Source organism: Globicephala melas, chromosome 17, assembly GCF_963455315.2.
Source record: "Globicephala melas chromosome 17, mGloMel1.2, whole genome shotgun sequence".
In the NCBI taxonomy this organism is placed as follows: Eukaryota; Metazoa; Chordata; class Mammalia; order Artiodactyla; family Delphinidae; genus Globicephala; species Globicephala melas.
In genome coordinates, this window is record NC_083330.1 from 72764144 (window position 1) to 72784075 (window position 19932).

At 47.9% G+C, this 19932-nt stretch overlaps 1 protein-coding gene across 2 annotated transcripts in view; it reads right to left on the minus strand.

Moving 5' to 3' along the window:
* ZFAT (zinc finger and AT-hook domain containing) overlaps positions 1-19932 on the minus strand; it is a 185525-nt gene that overhangs the window by 77711 nt on the left and 87882 nt on the right. For both annotated transcript variants that reach the window (XM_030875874.2, XM_060286942.1), the window contains exons 10-11: positions 18517-18690; positions 559-647 (exon numbers count right to left, since the gene is read on the minus strand). In XM_030875874.2, coding sequence (XP_030731734.1) covers positions 559-647; positions 18517-18690 — 263 coding nt within the window. The remainder of the gene's footprint in view (positions 1-558; positions 648-18516; positions 18691-19932) is intronic.

Here is a 19932-nt window from a genome sequence, read left to right on the forward strand (position 1 = left end):
CTGTCAATAACTGCACCATAAGCAGTGGCCAAGGGCATATTACCATCTACATGAAAGAGACATCAACTGGAGGTATTAAAAGAATAAGGAAAGCCACGGTCTCCCGAGCCCCTGTTACACGCTAGCACCGTGGCGGGCACATGAGCGCCATTTCCAGCTCTTACAAGCGCCTGCCAACCGGGCATCATCACACCTGCCGTATCAGGGGTTCACCTGAGACAATCCAGGATCTGACAGCACACACTTGTCCTTAAAGCACGTACTCTTTGCTCTAAATCACTCCATTTTTTTACGGTGAGAGGGTGCCTTTCTCTAGTCTGCGTCCTCTTACACTCTGTTCCTGGACTTGGTCCCCAAAGTACAGAGAAGCGCTACACTTGCAGAAGGAGAGGGCATGCAGTCAGCCAAGCCACGTCCCAGACTCCACGTGCACTGGCTGAGCAGGCCCAGAAGGGAAGGGGACGCTCCAAAACAATGAAAGGAGGTTCCCTCCGTCTTTATTTTGAAGAGCGGTGCGCTTCCGACTTGAATACCCGCTCCAGCGCCGAGCCCACTCACCTTGAAGGAGGCGTGCTGCTCCATGTGCCGCAGCAGCTGTGGCTTCTGGGCTGCTGTGTAGTCACACACCGTGCACTTGAACTGCTTCCCTGAAAAGAAGGGAGAAGAAGGTGAGCACCGTCAGGCTCGCAGCCCCTGCGTGTGAGTGGAGCGTACATGAAGGCACGAAGAGGCCCCGTGCCGTCGGGGGTGTCCAGAACGTCAGGGGGAACCGGCAAGGAAGTGCACAGCCGCAAAGCAGTATGCTCCGTCTAGCCCAGGGGAGGCTGGGGGGCCGGACGCCAGGGGCCTCAGTGTCTCCCTAGGAGTGTGGACGCCATCCCGAGAGCCAACAGCACCTGCAGAATGCCCTTCAGCAAGAGAAGAGATCTATGTTTTGGAACTCGTAGGAGTGTAAAAGGCAGATTTCAGGAGATGCTAGAGAGAAAACGACAGAGAAGTGTGTGAAACGTGGGTCTTCTGAGAGGATTAATGTTTCAGCAATTTATAAACATTCAGTAATGTGATAAACGAGCCCACATGTTTTGTTTGTTTGTTTGTTTGTTTGTTTTTGTGATACGCAGACCTCTCACCGCTGTGGCCTCTCCCGTGGCGGAGCACAGGCTCCGGACGCGCAGGCCCAGCGGCCATGGCTCACGGGCCCAGCGGCTCCGCGACATGTGGGATCCTCCCGGACCGGGGCACGAACCCGTGTCCCCTCCATCGGCAGGCGGACTCTCAACCACTGCGCCACCAGGGAAGCCCAAGCCCACATGTTAAATCAATGGATATATGGGGCAGGCTACATTTTTTACCCCTGAGGAGCAAAAATAAAACCTCAACTTGCAATAATACAAACGTGCAACCAAATAAAAATATGGCCCACTTCTCACAGCAGCGATGCTCACCACGCAGCTTCTAATGGCTCTAAGCCTCCGGAGGCAGCAATGACCGCAGTCACTGCACGTGGTGCCACAGAAACACTGGCTCCCTCTGGGAACCTCTCACACCTTTCCTTCCCAGACGAGCTGGGTGAAAAAGCTGTCCACCTCTGCAGCCTCCATGCTCCTTTTCTATCCACTCCTGAGCACCCCCCAAAACTGGCAGGTGACACCAGCTTGCCCCAAAACCTGTCTCGCCAAGGTAACCAGGGACCTCCATGACGCCAAGCCAATGGCAGACTTCAGTCCTTATTTGACAGGACTCTACCGCACGTGGCTCTGCTAACACCGCGCTTGGGAAACCCTCTGCTCCTCTGACGCCACGCCACTGTTGCCTCTCCGTGCCTCTCTATTCGTTCTGTGTATCCCGGAAACACTCTCTCCCATCTACAACTTTTACACACTGAGGTCCCAGACTGCTCCAGCCCACACACCTGCTCTTCTTCTTCTACAGGCATCCTTGCATGTAAACCTTTGAGGTCAAAATCTACACCTTCTACGCATACTTTTACACCTTCTACCCTTCCCTAAACTTGAGATTTGAGTTTTCAACTGTCTGCTGGACTACTGCTTAGCTGTCCCAAATGTCCTAATTTGGACTCTTTGCCTCACCCATCACATGGGTTCCACCTCCAGCATTCCTAGTTTATCACCCACCTGATCGCCTAAGTCAGAGACCCAGTAGCCTTCCTCAACACCTCCATGACCCCAACTTCACTCACCTTATTTTTTAAGCACCTGATTTCAACTCCCAGTATTTTTCTATTTCTCTCTGTTTCTAAAACCTCCACACTGGTTAAGGCCCTCCTCATTTCTTTCCTGGACAACGGCAAAAGCCATTGCTCAAATGAATTGGTTTCCTTTCTTTCAGGCAACCCTCCCATCCATCTATCACCCACCCACTGCCCCCCCCCTCCATCCATCATCCATCCATCCTGATGCCCCATCCTCCATCCTTGATCTAACACACAAACTCGTCCACAGCCCTTGCTGCACAGCCCACCAATGACTCCAAATACAGATCAAAGTTGAAGTTCCAAAGCATGGCATGGAAGGCACCCAAAATCAAAGTAACTCTCCCCCCGATCCCTCTCTCTGACTTCCTGTTTTGCCTTTGCAGTCCAAGAGCCCTGAGCCTCTGCTAACATCTTCCATGCCTGAGATGCACTGTCTCTTGCCATGTGGGCATTCTTCACTTTAACTCAAAACTCCAGTTGAACAACATCTCTGGTACAAGCGGGCTAAGAGCCAGCCCCCTGAAGCTCCCACACACACTCTCACACACTCTGTCCATGCCCTGGCCCTGCAGCATGGTCATGACCTGCCATTGGCCTCCCATCGGCAGGAACCATGTCTGAAGTCATCTTGGCACTCCTAGTGCCTGAGCACCTGGCACACACTGAACATATTCTGTGCATTCTACTAAACTGAGCTGGGCAAGAAGCAAAAAGGAAACTTTGTACATCTTACTTGACCAATGCTCTCAATAGCAGCAGCAAAAGGGAAACAATAATATAAACATGTTAATACTGCAATTGTACCTACCATTCCAGGCGAAGGACCCCCAAACTCTAGATTCCACTAATTCTGCAAGTCCAAAGTATGAGGAACACTTTTTCATGTGTAAGGCAGAAAAGTCATAATTAGAGCGCAGTTAACACCTTCCCTTGAACACAGTACCATCTTTTTCAAACAGAAGGGCTATGCATGGCTACACATCTCGTGTATAAACTCGGACACCCATACTTCTCCACTGGTGTGTGACTCGCCTAAATACATCATGACTGTGCCAGGCAGCCTGAGCAGAATGGTGTCTAGGTTCCCCACTGGCACCATGCAGGGAGGAAAGCTGATATCCACGTCGATAAATATTTTCACTCACTACCAATACACTTGGATCAAAGAGTAGGAGATTAAGCTAAAAATGATTAGTGCCTGAAATGAATAAATGGCATCACCTCGTTTGAGGTCCACAGTCAACCTTTTATGAATATACTCCCGGGGCTCGCCAGAGACAAGGAAAGAAGGCAGCTCTTAAAAGCCATCCCTTATGAGGCGTCAGAGCGCAGGCAATAAATATTACAAATGTTTTCAGCGACCAATGACGCCCCCCCACCGAACAGGCTGGGAGAGCGCTTGACATAATCTTTTGCTGCCTAATTAAAATAATGCAATAGAGATGCATGACTACTCATAAAAATGTAATGATTTGAGACTATCAGACTGTTTTCTATCAAGATACTCCTGAGAATCACAGGGAGAATTGTCTAGAAAACGCAGTATTTACCCGAGGTTAGAGTGACCTCAGAGGGCTGGTAGGTGCACAGCAAATGGCTGTATTGGATGTGAGTCATAGAGCAGCCCAGGAAAAGAAGGGAATGATGACAAAGAAAAAATGAGGTGGACGTTTTAAAAAACTTAATTCATTTTGCACACAATGTGCCCGGCTAGCTCTACGTAGCGAGCTGCTGGCCATCAGCAGCTGTGCCAGGACATGGCGTGTCTGATCTCCTCGCGCTGCCCAGAACCTGGGGAGGCAAGGCAGGGCACCCCTCTTATGGATGAGGGACTAGGAACACGAAGCTGAGCAACTTGCCAGGTTGTGAAGCAGTCGGTGGCAGAGCCTGGATTTGGACCCCAAAGCTCTGATTTGGCTCCGTAAGAATCCTCTTGGCTAAGAAGGACATGGCATGATTCCCCCAAAGGGAACAAAGAATTTCCAACAGCAAAAGGGGCACATATGAACCACACGCATAAAGCCTGGTCCCGCAGGGTGGCGGCCCCGGGAAGCACCAGTGTGGCAGCGGAGGGGTGCTCTCCTGCAGCCCCGGCCAGCTCACCTGTGAGGCCCGGGGTTCATTCCTCCCTGCTGCTCAGTGTGTCCCCACTAGAAAAATGGGGAGGCAACCTCTGCCTGCTGCCAGGATGGGCTCAGACTCTGGGCGGCAAGCACCCGAAAAGCGGTCCCCTGAGAGAAGAGGCTGAGGGTGTGTGCAGGTGACCCAGCAGCGGACCCTGCTCTGCCACGGCCACTGGGGCAGCACCCCTCAAATCCCAGTGTTTTGACCTCCCTGACACTCTCGGGGACAATCCAAGGATAGGTCCAGTTAAGCCAGCCTGAGATAATGTTCCTTAAAATAGAAAGAATACAAACAGAGAAAGGAAAATGATAACATGTAAGTAACATAATATCAAAGAGTTCACAGAAGGCTTTCCGCACCCTGCCCCCAGCAACTGCTCTGGCCTTGTCTCCACCCACAGCAAGCCGTGACCACCTGGCAATGGCTGATGGGACCCTCCCCGTTACCTCCTGCGCTCAGCCGTGACCCTCGCCCCCCTCTCTCCACCCCAGGGACAGAGCACACTCACGCCACCTCTGGGCCTTTGCACTTGCTGCTCTGGGGCCTGGGGTGCCCTTCCTTCCATGCTCTGCTGGCTGGTTTCTCTTCCATGACCATCCCCATCTTCCTTTACTGATTCATTTGTGACATCCCTCATCTTGTAACATTTTCATATTGAAACTGAACCGTTTCACATTCATATTTTCATATCTCAATTTTCTCAATATTTAAGATATTTCTTCATATCTCAACTGTAATATACCCCCTATTTTATTGATTTATCTTGTTTCTCGTTCAGCTTCATGACAGTGGGGTGTTTCGTTTCTGCTTTGGTTGTTGTTCGTACTACCCGCTGCTGTATCCGAAGTGCCTAATTCCAAGTGGCTCACCAATTCATCGCTGGTTGGTCCACCTGGCACCCTCGGTGGGCTGCAGGTACTTTGGGGACAGGGACAGTAGACTTCTCATTCCACATCCTTGTGCCCGGCAGCGAGAGCATGCCAGCTATGAGGCTAGCAGCAACTCACGGGGCCGTCCCAGCAGGATGTCTGCTCAGCCTGTGCCCTCTCCCTCCCCACAGCCACCACCATCACACAGGGCACCACCAGAGCCTTGTATACGGCCCTGCCCACCATCCCTGCCCTCCCAGCCACAGGTGATGGGACCGCTGTGGACCAGTGACCCAAGCTGAGCCAGGAATCTGAACTGTCGGGATCTGAAGCATGTAACTCAGAAGCTATTGGTCATTATATTTTCAATCTGTGGATGAAATAAGAACACAAACCAGTCTGCAAAGGGAGACGGAGACAGAACGTCAGAACAAGGAGGCAGAGATGAGCAAAGGTGAGTGACGAAGACATCCACTCAGCAAGCACTCCCTGAGGGGCCACTGTGTGCGGGGACCAGGCCGGATCCCTGAGCACAGCAGCGGGCAGACAGCGGAGCCCTTGCCCTCATGGAGCTCACAGCCTATAAGGACAAGAAGCAAATAAATCACTACAAATCACAATGGGCTATGGGGGAAACGGACGGGGCCGTGGAGGGTGAGGAGGCCGGGACAGGGTGTGGCCACGGGGCTGAGGCAGCAGGGAAGGCCTCTGTGGTCAAGTGAAGGTGAGAGGTCGACGGGGTCCAGCCACAGTTAGAGGAGGTGAGGACAGTCCTGTGAAGAAGCAACGGAAAACGCAAGGATCGCTGTCTCTGTAGGATATAATAAACGTCCCTTTTCTGTTTCAGTGACCTCAAATGAGTTTCTGACAATGGCAAGCAAGAGTCCCAGCAAATACAGCTGTTGAATGAATCAGTGGGTGCATGAATATAAAACGCCAAGACCCCTCAAGGCAAAGACATAAAAAAGGACACGAACAAACAATGCACTCAAGAGAGGATTAAATCCGACTTAATTAATCAAAAGAAGTCCAATGACAGCAAACACTTGCACACAGCGCTATGAACCCGTCAATGTTACAAATTCCTCATGCACGTTACTCCTGTAATCCAGCTAATCCTCTAATTCACCTGATCGATTTCATGATTATCAAATCCCTAAAAAGTATAATAAAATGGTAAGGACTGATATCCATTAAACTAAGAAACTGAACTTCATGCAAAAATGAAAGAGTTCAGTGAGAACACTGTCATGTTTCTGGTACAATTTTTTTGAAAAGTAAGCTGGCCGTGCAATGCGTGATTCAAACCACCAAAACGAAAGAGCCACCCTGCTCCTGGAAATATGTCCTAAGGAATTAATTCTTGCATTAATTAATTAATGCAAGAAAGCATTCCCTGCAACATAAGCTGTAATAACGGGAGGAAAAAAGAAAACAATACATTGCCCCAAAATAAGAGAATGGTTACGTAACTCATGGATCACCACCTTAATGGAACATTATGCACCTCTTAAATGTATTATTCATGGACTCCACAGCAACAAAAACTAATAGTAATTTTAAAGCTAAAAGAATGATATTTATCCTTTAATCACAACTATGTAATCATTCCATCTGAACAGGAATAAAGGTTGAAAAAAATTTTTTAAAGAATAATTCATTTGTTGTGTGATAGAATTGTGGGCATACTTGTAGGAAGGGGTTAGATTTTTGTGACTGTGGTTTTAATGTTTTCTGTGTAACAGAAAAGCATTTCTGGTAAATTAGCACCCATCTTTGAAAGGCTGGGATGTTGGATCCCATTTGCTATTGCCCATAGTCCAGAAGACGGGTCTTTCAATGTGGAACAATAAAGTGATATCAGTGGTTCCCAAACTTGAAGCTCAAAAGAGTGCACTGTCTTTAAAACACCGGCCAGCCTTGACTAGCTGTACACTGACTGAGGCATCTCTGCCCCTCCTCTTTGCACAGAAAAGACAGTGGCCTAATTTTGTGAATCATCTCAGGGTGGTCATTTCTTGTCTTCTGAGTTAGGACTGAACCTTTCTAAACAGTCAGAAGTCATTCTGAGCCAATCCTCGTCAGTAAGGAGAACAAAAGAAAGCAGAGCCACGCCACCCTCTGGAGAAACACTCTTTTGAGGGAAGCCCTCCAAGCTTACTGCAAAAACACCGGCACAATGAGAAAAGCTAATTGAAGGTACAAAGTCTTCCCCGTTACAAACTACAGAATTTAGAATCTCAGTTACTTATGAAATTTTTATTTGATCCAGAGGCCCAGAGGTTAAACGTCAAAATCACAACAACCCAGATGAACCTTACAAATTTAACGTGCAAAGGAAAAAGCCAGACACAGAAGAGCACGTTTATATGAATCAGTTTATACGAAGTTCAAAGACAGGACAGATCACCTTCCGGTGTTAGAAGTCTGGGTAGTAGCTACCTTGAGGAGTAGTGAAGGGGAACAGCTGGGGGGATGGGTGAGGAGGGCTCCTGAGGGGCTGGCAATGTTCGTGTCTCATCCTAGGATGTGGTTACACGCTGTGCTTCCTTTGTGATAATCCACTGAGTGGAACACTTACCAATTATGCATTTTTTGTATGTGTGTGATACTTTAACTTTAAAAACGTGAAAACAACAACAGTACAAGAACGAAACAGTCAGGCTACCTTCCCCAGAAGGGGCTCAGGAACTGGCACCAAATTAGTTAAGGAAAGAAAAGATGTGACGGGTAGTTCAAGGATAAAGTCTGAGGACTGCATGGCAGTGTGTGAATGACCCTGGCTGCTGCTGCAGGTGGTAAGAAAAGAGACACGATCGGCAGTCTCTGCACCTGTGCTTTCCCGTCAGGCATCCTTCCGAGTGCTGGGTTTGCTGGAGATTTCCACTGTGGATATTGTTGCCCGTTCTGGAAACACGATGTTCCACCAGCAGCTCCTATTTTCCTCAAAATGTGTGATGGTGCAACTCCCGTTCAAAGATGGGAGATCGGGGGGGGGGGGGGTATAAATGTCACCTCCACTACTTCTGTTCATCCCTCAATAGGTGAGGTACCATCTTTGCAGAATCTCCGTTTTCAAGTTTCCTCTGGGAGGATTCTGTTTCTCTAACTTGAGCTCTTCAGCCAGTGCTTCATGGCCAACTGGCTGACGGAACAAAGCTGATCTCTGACCTGTGGACACTGGCTGCGCCTGGCAGTGGGATGCTGGCTAAATCAGGTACCACCAGAAAAAGCCCAGGGTCTGGAGGCAGGCAATCCTGAGCTCAGCCCTTGACTCAGGTCTTAGGCAGAAATCTACTCAGCTTGTCCTGCCAGGTAGAGGGGACAGGATTTGGAGGTGGGATGGGGGAGAAAAGGAACAGAAGTCCCTGTTATACTGCCTTGGGTTAGACATCGAGAGGTGCCCCCAACCCTGGGAGGGTTAGGACTGCCCTTCCTACTAAATTTCCTTCTGCTCTGGAAGGAAAGGTGACTGTGCAAGAGCACGGGGCTGCGGAGGGGGCAGTGGAGCCCCTGCCTGGCTGAGGCCCCTGTGCTCAAGCAGGAGATCCTCCTGAGTAGAGGAGATGCGCTCCGCTCCTAAAACTAGACGTCCTCGCCTGCTGGCAGCCGCGTGGGGTGCTCACTCCAGGATATACAAAGCCCCCAGCCTCGTGACCAGCACTTAGAAAATGCACAGCACCTTGGCGAGGATGTGGTGAAAAGGGAACACATACACTGTTGTCGGGAATCTAAACTGGTCCAACCACAATGGAAAATAATACGGGGTTTCTCAGAAAATTAGAAACTGACCTACCGTATGATCCAGCAATTCCACTACTAGTATATACCCAAAGGAAATGAAAATGGGATTTCAATGAGATATATGCATTCCCACATTTACTGAAGCATTATTCACAATAGGCAAGATACGGAAACAACTTAAATGCCCATCAACAGATGAATGGATAAAAAACATGTGGTGTGCGCGCGCGCACACACACACACACACACACACACTGGAATATTATTTGGCCGTGAGAAAGGACAATATCCTCCATTTCCAACAATATGGATGGACCTTGAGCACATGATGCTAAGTGAGATAAGTCAGACAGAGAAAAACAAGTACTGTATGATATCACTTATACGTGGAATCTAAAAAATCAAAAGCAAAGAGTAAAATACTGGTTAATGGGGATGAGGGAGAGAAGGAGGGAGGGATAAAAACTGATGTTATTTAAGGGTACAAACTTGCAACAAGTAGTACATATGCCATAGTGATGCTTTTTTTACTTTTTGGCTGCACTACACAGCATGTGGGATCTTAGTTCCCTGGCCAGGGATCGAACCCACGCCCCCTGCAGTGGAAGCACAGAGTCTTAACTGCTGGACCACCAGGGAAGTACCACCATAGTGATCTAACACACAGTATAATGAATATAGCCAACAATACTATACTACAGCTATGTAATGAGATAGATATCACTGCAATGGCAATCATGTTATTGATACAATATATAAATGCATCAAAGCAACATGTTATACACCTTACATTTACCTAATGTTGTATGTCAAATATATTCAATAAAATTAAAAAATACTTAATCATCACAAGAAAGAAATTTTAACTAGGTGATGGATGTTAACTAAACTTATTGTGGTAGAGTCACTTCACAATATATACATATATCAAATCATTATGTTGTACACCTTAAGCTGATACATTATATATGAGCTGTATTTCAATAAAACTGCAAAAAAACTTTAAAAAAAGGGTAACATACACCACCTGCTGGCTTCCTTTGTTTCCTGCTGCACCCTCATCTGCTCGATGAGTGTCCCCGAGGATGGTTCCAGCTGCTTAGTTTCTTTAAATAGAGCTCTATATAAAACCAGGGCCCAATGGAATGGCAGAAAAATCTTAAACCATCAGAAGAAAATAAAACTGTCCCCTTGTCTTCTGGCATTTGGATTCCATCAGAAACCAAAGAAAGACAGTGATGGAAAACTTCTGTTTTAAGGCAACATGTTTGGAATATCTGCTAAATTAAATAACTCCTGCCAAATCAAACTTCATGTGTACCTCAAACTTGAAGGAACGCTAAAATATTTAAAGAAAGAAATCTGCATAAATATGAACTATTACTCGTAATATCTGGAGGCATAAAAGTGAAAATGCCTTCTTATGACTGTTTATTCAGTCTTACTGAAAAAGGTGGTATTTTGCATAAGCAAATTTTTCAGAAAACTGCCTTTACCCTTTGCAACACTGATACTCTTTAAATATTAACTCTTGCACTGTGCCTTCCTAAAGAAGGGATATTTGAGAGAAGAGTAATTTGATCTTTCCTAAATGACACAGACGATGTAGATTAATCACCACAAATATTCATTTGTACACTGTGTCGAGAGTGGCTGGGAACATGAGAATACTGATCCCTAACGGAGCAGGTATACGTACACCTCTTAGAATTAACCCACACTCAGTGTGAACCCAATAAACCTCCCCAGAACCCCACTGCGGTAAGCTGATAATGCCCTCCCCCCAAAATACCCAGGTCTTAAACCCCAGGACCTATAAACATTACGTCATATGTAAAAGGGATTTTGCAGATGTGCTCAAGTTAAAGATCTTGAGATAGGAGATGAGCCTGGATTATCCAGGTGGGCCCAATGAAATCGCAAGGGTCCTTATAAGAGAGAGGCAGGGGGTTCAGACTCCGAGAGGAGATGTGATGAAAACAACAGAGGGAGAGGGGGGGTGAGAACTATGGTGCTGGCTTTGAGATGAAGGGCGTGCTCGTAAGCCAAAGGATACAGGCAGCCTCTAGAAGGCAGAGAGGTTACAGAAACAGATTCTCCCCTGGGGCCTCCAGGAGAAATGCAGCCCTGCTGACAGCTTGATTTTAGACGTCTGACCTCCAGAGCTGTCACATAATAAATCTGTGTTGTTTTAAGCCACTAAACTTGTGGTAGCTTGTCACAGCAGCCACAGGAAACTTCATCACCCCCATGTTACAAACAGGGATGCTAGAGCACCTGTTCAAGGTCATTCGGACAGGAAGTGGTTCCGACCTGGGACTGCCCCTGTGGGCACAAGGTTTTACTCACTCTGCCGTACTGCCTCTCTACATAGCCTGGTACACACGGGTCTGCCGCCTAAAGAGACCAGAGCACCCTGCAGGAAGCATAACAGGCATCTGGCAGCAGGTGTTCTGCAAAGCACACATACATCTTTGCAGTTCCGGCATCTGCAGTCATTTGTGCGACGGCAACTCAGAACAGAAGTAGCTGCAGCGGTAAACAGGCAGTTTAAGAAGTCTCTGTACTTTAACGGCTGAACTTGAAGCAGCTTAGGGACGGATGATTCTCTGTAATTAGTACATCAGTTTTGATACAAGGAGGAATGGATCAGCATTAGACAGAGAAAGAAACAGAAGGCAGAGCTCGATAAAAGACCAGGAAAGAGCAAGGCACCAGAAAGGATTAAATTAGAGTCTCTGTGCCAGGTATGTGCAGCCGAGACCCCTCTACCCAGGTGAGGTTGTAGGTAACCAAGCCTTATTCCACAGTTAATCTGTGTATTAGTCTAAGCTAACTGTTCAGTAAGCTGTACACTTCATTTTCTAGTATGAGCTCAGTTATTCTTTTTTTTAATTGGAGTATTTTTGCTTTACAATGTTGTGTTAGTTTCTGCTGTGCAACGAAGTGAATCAGCTCTATGTGTATATATATATCCCCTCCCTCTTGGACCTCCCTCCCACCCCTCCCCCATCCCACCCACCTAGATCATCACAGAGCACCGAGCTGAGCTCCCTGTGCTATACAGCAGGTTCCCACTAGCTATCTGTTATACACATGGTGGTGTATTTATGTCAATCCTAATCTCCCAATTCGTCCCACCCTCCTCTTCCCCCACTGTGTCCACATGTCTGTTTTCTACATCTGCCTCTTTATTCCTGCCCTGCAAATAGGTTCATCTGTACCATTTTTCTAGATTCCACATATATGCGTTAATATATTCTTACAGTTTATAAAAACCTCAGAAGAAGAGCTTCAGGTGGCCCCAGACAGGGTGCACACAGAAACTGGGACTCCTGGGTCCTAAAGTCAGCCCTCCCCTCTCCTGCCCATCAGCCAGACACCAGCCCGTGAAGATAAGCCACGGAAACCTACTGTGTTCACTGCTGTTGCCCCTCTCCCACCCCTGACCCTCGACCTTTTCTCCAGGAGTAAGTTGGAGGAAGGCTAAGAGGGATGAGACCAGTCTCACTGAAGCCTAGTAAATGAACCTGGTAAGATCAACCATCTGGCTGCTCAGGTCCCATTTTCTTTTAACTTCTTGGTTCTAGAGTGTATGTTTATAGAAGTAAAAAGACTACGGATGAGTGCAGCTACTCTATGCTAGAGTGACTGTGTTTTTCAGAGGAAACTCCATACTTACATCTCCTAGAATATTTCAATGTGTAGCCATGGGATCTCTTATTATAAATCGAAGCAGCAAGGGAAAAAGTGGTACTTCCTCCACTCAGACCTAATTTCCACATTCAGCTCTCCACTTGTCCAGTTATTACACACACAAGAGTGCTTGAAGCTTGGATAATTCCTCTTTGTAAATTTTACCAGAAAACTTCTTATCTCCAGTGTATGAGGGCAGGTTGGATTGGGAGAAGGAGGGGACCCAAAGGAATTAGCACTGAACTTCAAAGAGCTTTTTATTTCATGATTAGAGAATTCTTGTTTGATTAGGTAACCTAAAGGCACTGCACCATTTAACCTCCCTCATCTGCTCTGGGTGGGCAGAATCACGTATAAAACTGTAGACCACACACCACGTGTCTAGACCCTCTCAAGTCCAAAGCGGGGAGATGTGTTACCAGCGTGATTTCTGCGTTAAATTCTTGCACCCGCTGGCATACATGCAAAGGGTTTAATCGGGCCCTTTATAGATCAGTACCTCTCTTCGTACATTATCAACTGGCAAACCTTTCTAGCAGAAACCTTCACCCGTTCTGGCCTATATCTTCTGAGGCACAGTAATGAGCTCCTCTGGGAAACAGGAATGAATAAACAGGAATAGATCACTTTAAAGAAGCCAATACAAGTGAAAAATGAGATTCGCAATCAGGTAAAGGAGAGGGTAATTACTCAATTCCTTTCTACTTCATTGAAAGATACCCAGGAAGATTCATTTAACAGTGAGTTCCTCTACCGTATTCTGAGATCTCTAACTCACAAGCATTTGATTTGCTAGAACCCTCTGGGGGATGAGACGCAGAAAAGAGCACTTCCTGAGCGCTCCTACGTTCCACCCACTCTATGTAAGGCACTTTGCATGTTCCTTCACTCATCAATCAGCAAAACTTCATGGAGCACCTACTGCAAGTCAGGCACTGTTAGGTGCTGGGGATACAAAACAAAACCAATAGCGTAAGTCAAAACTCCCTGCTTGAGGAGCTTACAGTCTAGTGGAAGACACAGAAAATCATGAAAAAATATATATATATTGCACATTAGAGAAAGATAGCTCTAAGAAGAAACAGTAAGAAACATGGAAGAAAGTATGAAGTTAGTGGGAGAGTTCCAGTGGTAGAGACAAAAGAAAGACAAACAAGAAAACTATACAGTACACTAGAGAAAGATAAGCCAAAAGAAAAACATAAACACGAGGGGATTTGGGATGATCTGGTGGAATGCTGAGATTTTAAACACACAGTGTAGAGGGAAGAGATACGAGAACATACGTATATGTATAACTGATTCACTTTGTTATAAAGCAGAAACTAACACACCATTGTAAAGCAATTATACTCCAATAAAGATGTAAAAAAATAAAAAATAATAAAAAATAAATAAATAAACACACAGTGTAGCCAAGGGAAGGCCTTCCTGAGAGAAGGACTCTCGAGTGGGACCTGAAGGCCATGAACGAAGTATCCATTCAGGCATCTGGCGGGGAGAACACACCAGGCAGGGGGAGGACAAGTACCCTGAGGTGGGCATGTACCTGGCAGACCTGCAGAGCAGGGAGGAGACGGATCCGTCTGGAGAGGGCAGCGCAGATGAGGCCAGAGATGGGGGCGGGGTGAGGGGGTCAGAGAGATCACGGTTAGGATTTTGGCAGTTACTCTGAGGCGCGTGCAACAGAACTGACTGTGGGGACAGGGCCGAAGCAGGAAAAGCAGTTGGGATGCTACTGCAAGAACAGAGGCAAGAGGGGACGGTGGCCAAGCCGTGAGGACACCCAGAAGTGGCAGAATTCTGGATCACGTCGAGGCAAGAACACACAGGATTTGCTGGAGGACCATCTGCAGGGTGTGAGCAAGACAGTCAGGAGTGAGTGACTCGAAGTTTCTGACCCGAGCGCCTGAAAAGGAGCTGCATTTACTGAGATGGCGTAGAGCAGGGGTCGGCAAACTGCGGCCCACGGGCCGAATGCAGCCTGCTTCCTGTTTTGTAACAGCTGGGGGTTAAGAATGGCTTTGACATGTTTCAAGGTTTGTGAAAACAAACAAACTAACTAAAACAAAGAAGAATATGCAGCGGAAGCCCTAGGTGGCTCTCAAAACCTAAAAAATGTACTGTGTCTTTAGAGAGTTTGGTGGCCCCTAGACCACAGGAGACGCACGTGCTAAGTCTGAGGGGCCTTTCAGACACAGGCACAGATGCTGAGTGGGCAGCGGCAGATGCAGAGCTGAAGGCTGGGGGCGAGGACGGGGCTGGAAATGGAAGTTTGGAAGCCTTCACGTAAATGGTGTGTAAAGCCATGAGGCAGAGAGGATCACCTAGGGTGAGGGTGCAGAGGGAAGGGTTCTCGCATGGAGCCCTGCGGCCTGGCAAGACGTAGAGGTCAGAGCTGAGGCGGCACCAGGAAAGGAGACTGAGGGGCGGCCAGAAGCATGGGAAGAAGCCCAGACGAGGGGGGCGCGGCGCCTGCCCTTCCAACCTTGCAGCCACTAGGCGAGGGGGGTGTAATTATCCCCACTTCACTGAGGAGGAGACTGAGGCTCAGAGGAGTCACTGAGCCGAGGCCACCCCACCAGGCAGTGGCAGGCGAGACTCAAGCCTCCCCAGCTCTGCCTACTTCACGCAGCTCCTCTGAGGAGCAACCTGCTGAACTATTACTGACACAACTGCACGGAAAACCAAATAAGTTCAGGCAGGCTTTAAAGCCATGCCTGCTTCTAAATAAAGAGCTAACTCTATGGTTACAGGCTGGGAGCCTCATCAAGGTAGCCAGGCCCCTAGTATGAGCACATTTCCCCGAGGAATTCAAAGCATGTTTCTGCTGTTGTCAAACAGCTCATGAAGCCGTCCAGTTTACCCAAAGAAATAATAATTAAATGAGAAAAACTAGATGTCCACAAAAAAAAAGAAGAAAAAGGAATAATATGTGTATGCATAATATTATAATTTTTAAAAGAGTATCTTGCAAAACAATGTACTAGAGCAAAGATCATCAAAACAAACCAAAATCCCAGAATACACCCAACATCTTGAGAAATTCTGGCATTTCAAAACAAAATGGAAAGGACTGATTTCTCAATAAATATGTTGAGTCAACTGATAGCTGTTGAGAAACAAAGAATCCTATGACAGACCTTGTACCAGAATAAATGTCAAGAATATTAAATTTCATACATGTTATAAACCCACAAAATAAAACTTGAAGAAAATACAAAAGAATTTTCCCCTAAGATGGGGAAGCTTTCTTTTAACATAGAGAAATAAATGGAAATAGGAAAAAACATAAAGGAAGAGACTGACCAATTTAAATATGCTAATTTATTTCGCATCTCTATATAAAAAGATACACTAAAAACATAGAAGCAAATGGTAAGTTGGAGGGAAATACTTGCACACTATGGCAAACCACTGAGATACAAAAAGCTTTCAGAAGTCGGCAAAATAAAACGTGAGCACTACCAAAAAAGGGTGAGAGATGTAACTAAAGGTGTTTAGAGCTTTTTTAAAACTGAAAAGGAAAAGAAGAGCCTATAGTTACAGAACAGATCACCAATGGAGATGAACAGCTGGTCTACAACCCAGGACTCCACTCACCAGGCTGGCCTTTGAGAAGGCATGACACCACAGCAAGTGTCAAAACAGACACACAAAGGAGTCCCAGCAGGCCTGGGGAAGAAGTGGTCACCCCAAAGTGAGACCAGAGAAAATGACACTGCACCGCACATTCCCACATCTGAAGCACTCCATCACACTTGCCTCCTAGAATCACAGAGCATCAAGGCTAAAGAGAACCAAGAAACGTTAAGGGCTCACGTCCTTATTTTGCAGCATAACAAGACCGAGGCCCAAGTAGGGAAGAAGCTGGCCCACGAGGATGCCCCTGTCCCACTGTCCTCCTGGTGGTCACACCCAAGAACTGATGCCCTTCTTCACAGACTGGCGAGTGCTTGAAAATAAGACACGACTTTACAAAATACCTCATCCTCCCAAGAATGTCAGGAAAGAAAATGAAGAGTAACAGTGCAAACTTCCTGCTTTGTTAAGAAAATATTTCATAAAGTCTTTTGGGAAGGTCGTGTTACTGCTTTGACTCCACACACATATTTGTCCATCTGAACTCCCCTTCCTGCTGAAGAGCTCAGGGAAGCAAGTGAAGTGACAAGCGGGACAGGCTGAGTGTCCCTGGGATGCCTGCTGTGATACCACTACTTACACCAACCCCATCCCTGCACGACCCAGGACGGCCTGTCCATGATCCCTGATCAGACACGTGCCCCATCTTCTCAGAGCCTTTCGGCACCGAGCCCAGACCTCGGAGCCGGGCACGAGGCCACAGTGCCCTTCCCGGCCCTCCAGACCTGCCCTCACAGCCCAGTGGACACGCCACACCTCCCTGGCTCTGGGGACGGCCGCTTCTCATAACTGGCGCTGTATCATTAGGGATTTCAGCGAATATTGTGCGACCATGTCAAGAAATACCAGTGAGGCTTATTGCTGGAAGAGGTGTAAGAATTCACGAATGATTACAGGACTTAATGCTTTCATTACTCAGGATACGACTGCTTTGCTGTCATTGTATCTTTAATTACTTTGATTATGGATTTTTAAATTTTCAGCACACTGCTTAAGTCTGAACAGCAGGGCTCTGGCTTTGGTTCAGCCTGAGGCAAGCCCTGGTCCTCAATTCTGATGAATCCCAGGCCGAGCATTCGGCCGAGCCCCTCGAGCTCCCTGACGGCGCACAGGACGAGATCCCCTGGAACAATCTTAAAATAAAGGTAGAACCTAATGGCTGGATCATCCTCTACGCTCTGAAATCAAAACTCTCTGTTGAAATCACTTCAGTTTTCATAGTGGACTCCAATTTTTGTATATCATTGTGCTAAAATAACAACTCATTGGTATAGTTTATTAATCTCATCACATGTGATATTGACAAGACCCTCCCAGAACTGGGGTCTAAAGGAACATTTTAAATGTTATATTAGGTCTTTTATGGTTTGGCTGCCTGTCTTCCTAAAATAATTTTGTGATTCAGCCTTTCTTTCTCTGTCGGGCCCCTCTCAAGGCGACCTTCCCGGTCACTGAGACGCACACCCTCCTCCCCAGAGCTCCCGGCCCCTCACGTCACAGCACCCACCTTCCCCATGGCCCACAAGCTTCTCTTCCTCCTGCTATAGCCTAGAAACTTCTTGAAGGCAGGAACTGTTCCTTATTGACCCTGTACCCCAGGCAGAGGGCAGCACACAGGAAGAACTGGGTCAGTGGTTCTTGGTGAATGAATGAAACCTGAAATCCACTGAGGTGTACTTTATCAAGGTCAAACCTGCCCAAATGCTGTTTGTATTTTAGACTGAGTCTCATTTTGGACTGAATACGGGAACCCTGAGGTAGCTTGGATGATAAAGAGCACGCCCTTGAAGCATCAAGTCAGGTGTGGTCACGGCCACCCCTCAGGACCGTCAGGCTCGGGGATGGAGGGCTGAACAGGACTGAAACTTCCAGATCAAGGCCTCCTGAGGATACCTTATTCCCTGAAGGAGCGCCCCCTCCACATTCACCCCCAACAAGTGCACGCGTGCACGTACACACACACACACACACACACACACACACACACACACACACACACACACACACACACAGAGCGAGTGTTTAGCAAGCACTGGTGGGGTCAGCACGGCTCCAGCACTGAGCACGGAAGCAGGCGAGCTCACTCTGCTCTCCTTCGCAACGGAAGTTCCAAAGACAGAGGCTCCTTCCTGCTCGAGGTGCAGCCACGGTTTCTGCTGGACTCGGGATGTAAGATTCCAACCACACTTTTAGGAGGAAAAGCTCCCTGTGGGGTCACTCACTCACCGTCAGCAGTGTGAAGGAGCTTGTGACTTTTCAATGTCCCTTTTGACTTGAATTTCTTGCCACACATGTCACATAGGTGGGTCTTCTCAGTGCTATGACGGTTCATATGAGCCTTGAGGTTACTCTTGCTACGAGTTGCATACTCACACAAAGAACATTTGAAGGGCTTCACACCTACCGGAGGAGAAAAAACAGATATACACGTGTATTCATGTATACGTGTGTGTATCAGAAGGAACATATATGTATACATATCTACACACACGTCTCCTTGTCCATTTTGAATAAAGCAGTGCATGCTGGTCCCTAAACACGCCGCACACTTCCCCAGGCCACACTCCTACCCGTGCTACGTCTTCCAACTAGGAAGCCCTTTCCTCCTGGGCCTGCAGTAGAATTCCTTGCCTCCCCTTCAGCGCACCCAAATCCCGCCTGTCACTACTGCTGCACTGCTCACAGCACTTTACAGTGGGTAGCTTACACCTCCTCTCCCCACAGTCTGGAATCTCTGAGGGCACAGACTCGAGCATTTGGAGCAGCAGACGTTTACTCACCTGAGTTGAGTTAAAGTGACAGAAATTAACCAAGGGCCTTGGCAAAAGCCACCAGGATCAGGCGCGCAGGATCACACATGAGAGCGTATCTCAGTTCACAAAATAAGCAGAGCTTTTTACCACGCTAGTCGCCGCTGTTGGGCTAATGGCTCGACTGCAGGGGCGTCTTACCCTTTGGCTACTCCTCCTTCGTTCCACAGACATGTACCGAGGACCTACTCTGTAGTAAACACCGAGGGCTGATTTCAAGGCGCGAAGGCCTGGCCCGGCCTTCCCTGTCCAGAGGGAATGGACCGGCAAAGAGCCCTTACCACCTGGTGCGACACGCTGATGGGGGAGGGGAGCTGTGCCTGCACCTGAACACGGGGTATGACAGGCACGTTTCAGTGAACCCAGCACGGCCACCCCTCGTCTGTACTACCTGCGACCTTGCAGTCGAGGAGGCCCAGGCTTTAACGAGGCTGTGGGGTGTGCCCAGCGGCACAGAGCGGAGGCGCGTGCGTGCTGGTCAACGAAAAAGCAGCCCAGCTCCTCCTGCCGTGTCCAGGTTCCTACTCCATCAGCTACTGTTCTCTTTACTGAACCATTCGCTTGATCCCAGATCGTAGAAAATACTTATTCCTTCTCCCTGTGGAGCCGTCCTGCTTGCCTGCCACCAGCACCGCAGGTTCCTAACTCACAGGAAGGGCCCTCCCTGGCCCCAGGCCTCCCAGCCTCATCACCAGGAGAGTAGCGTCCTCTTCCGGGGCAGAGGCACAGCCCCGCCGTCCCTAACAGCACCCTGACCTCCAACTGCCCAGCGTCCTAGAGCGCGGCCCACATCTCCCTTCACAGGCAAGCACCCCAAGGCATGGCCTACCTT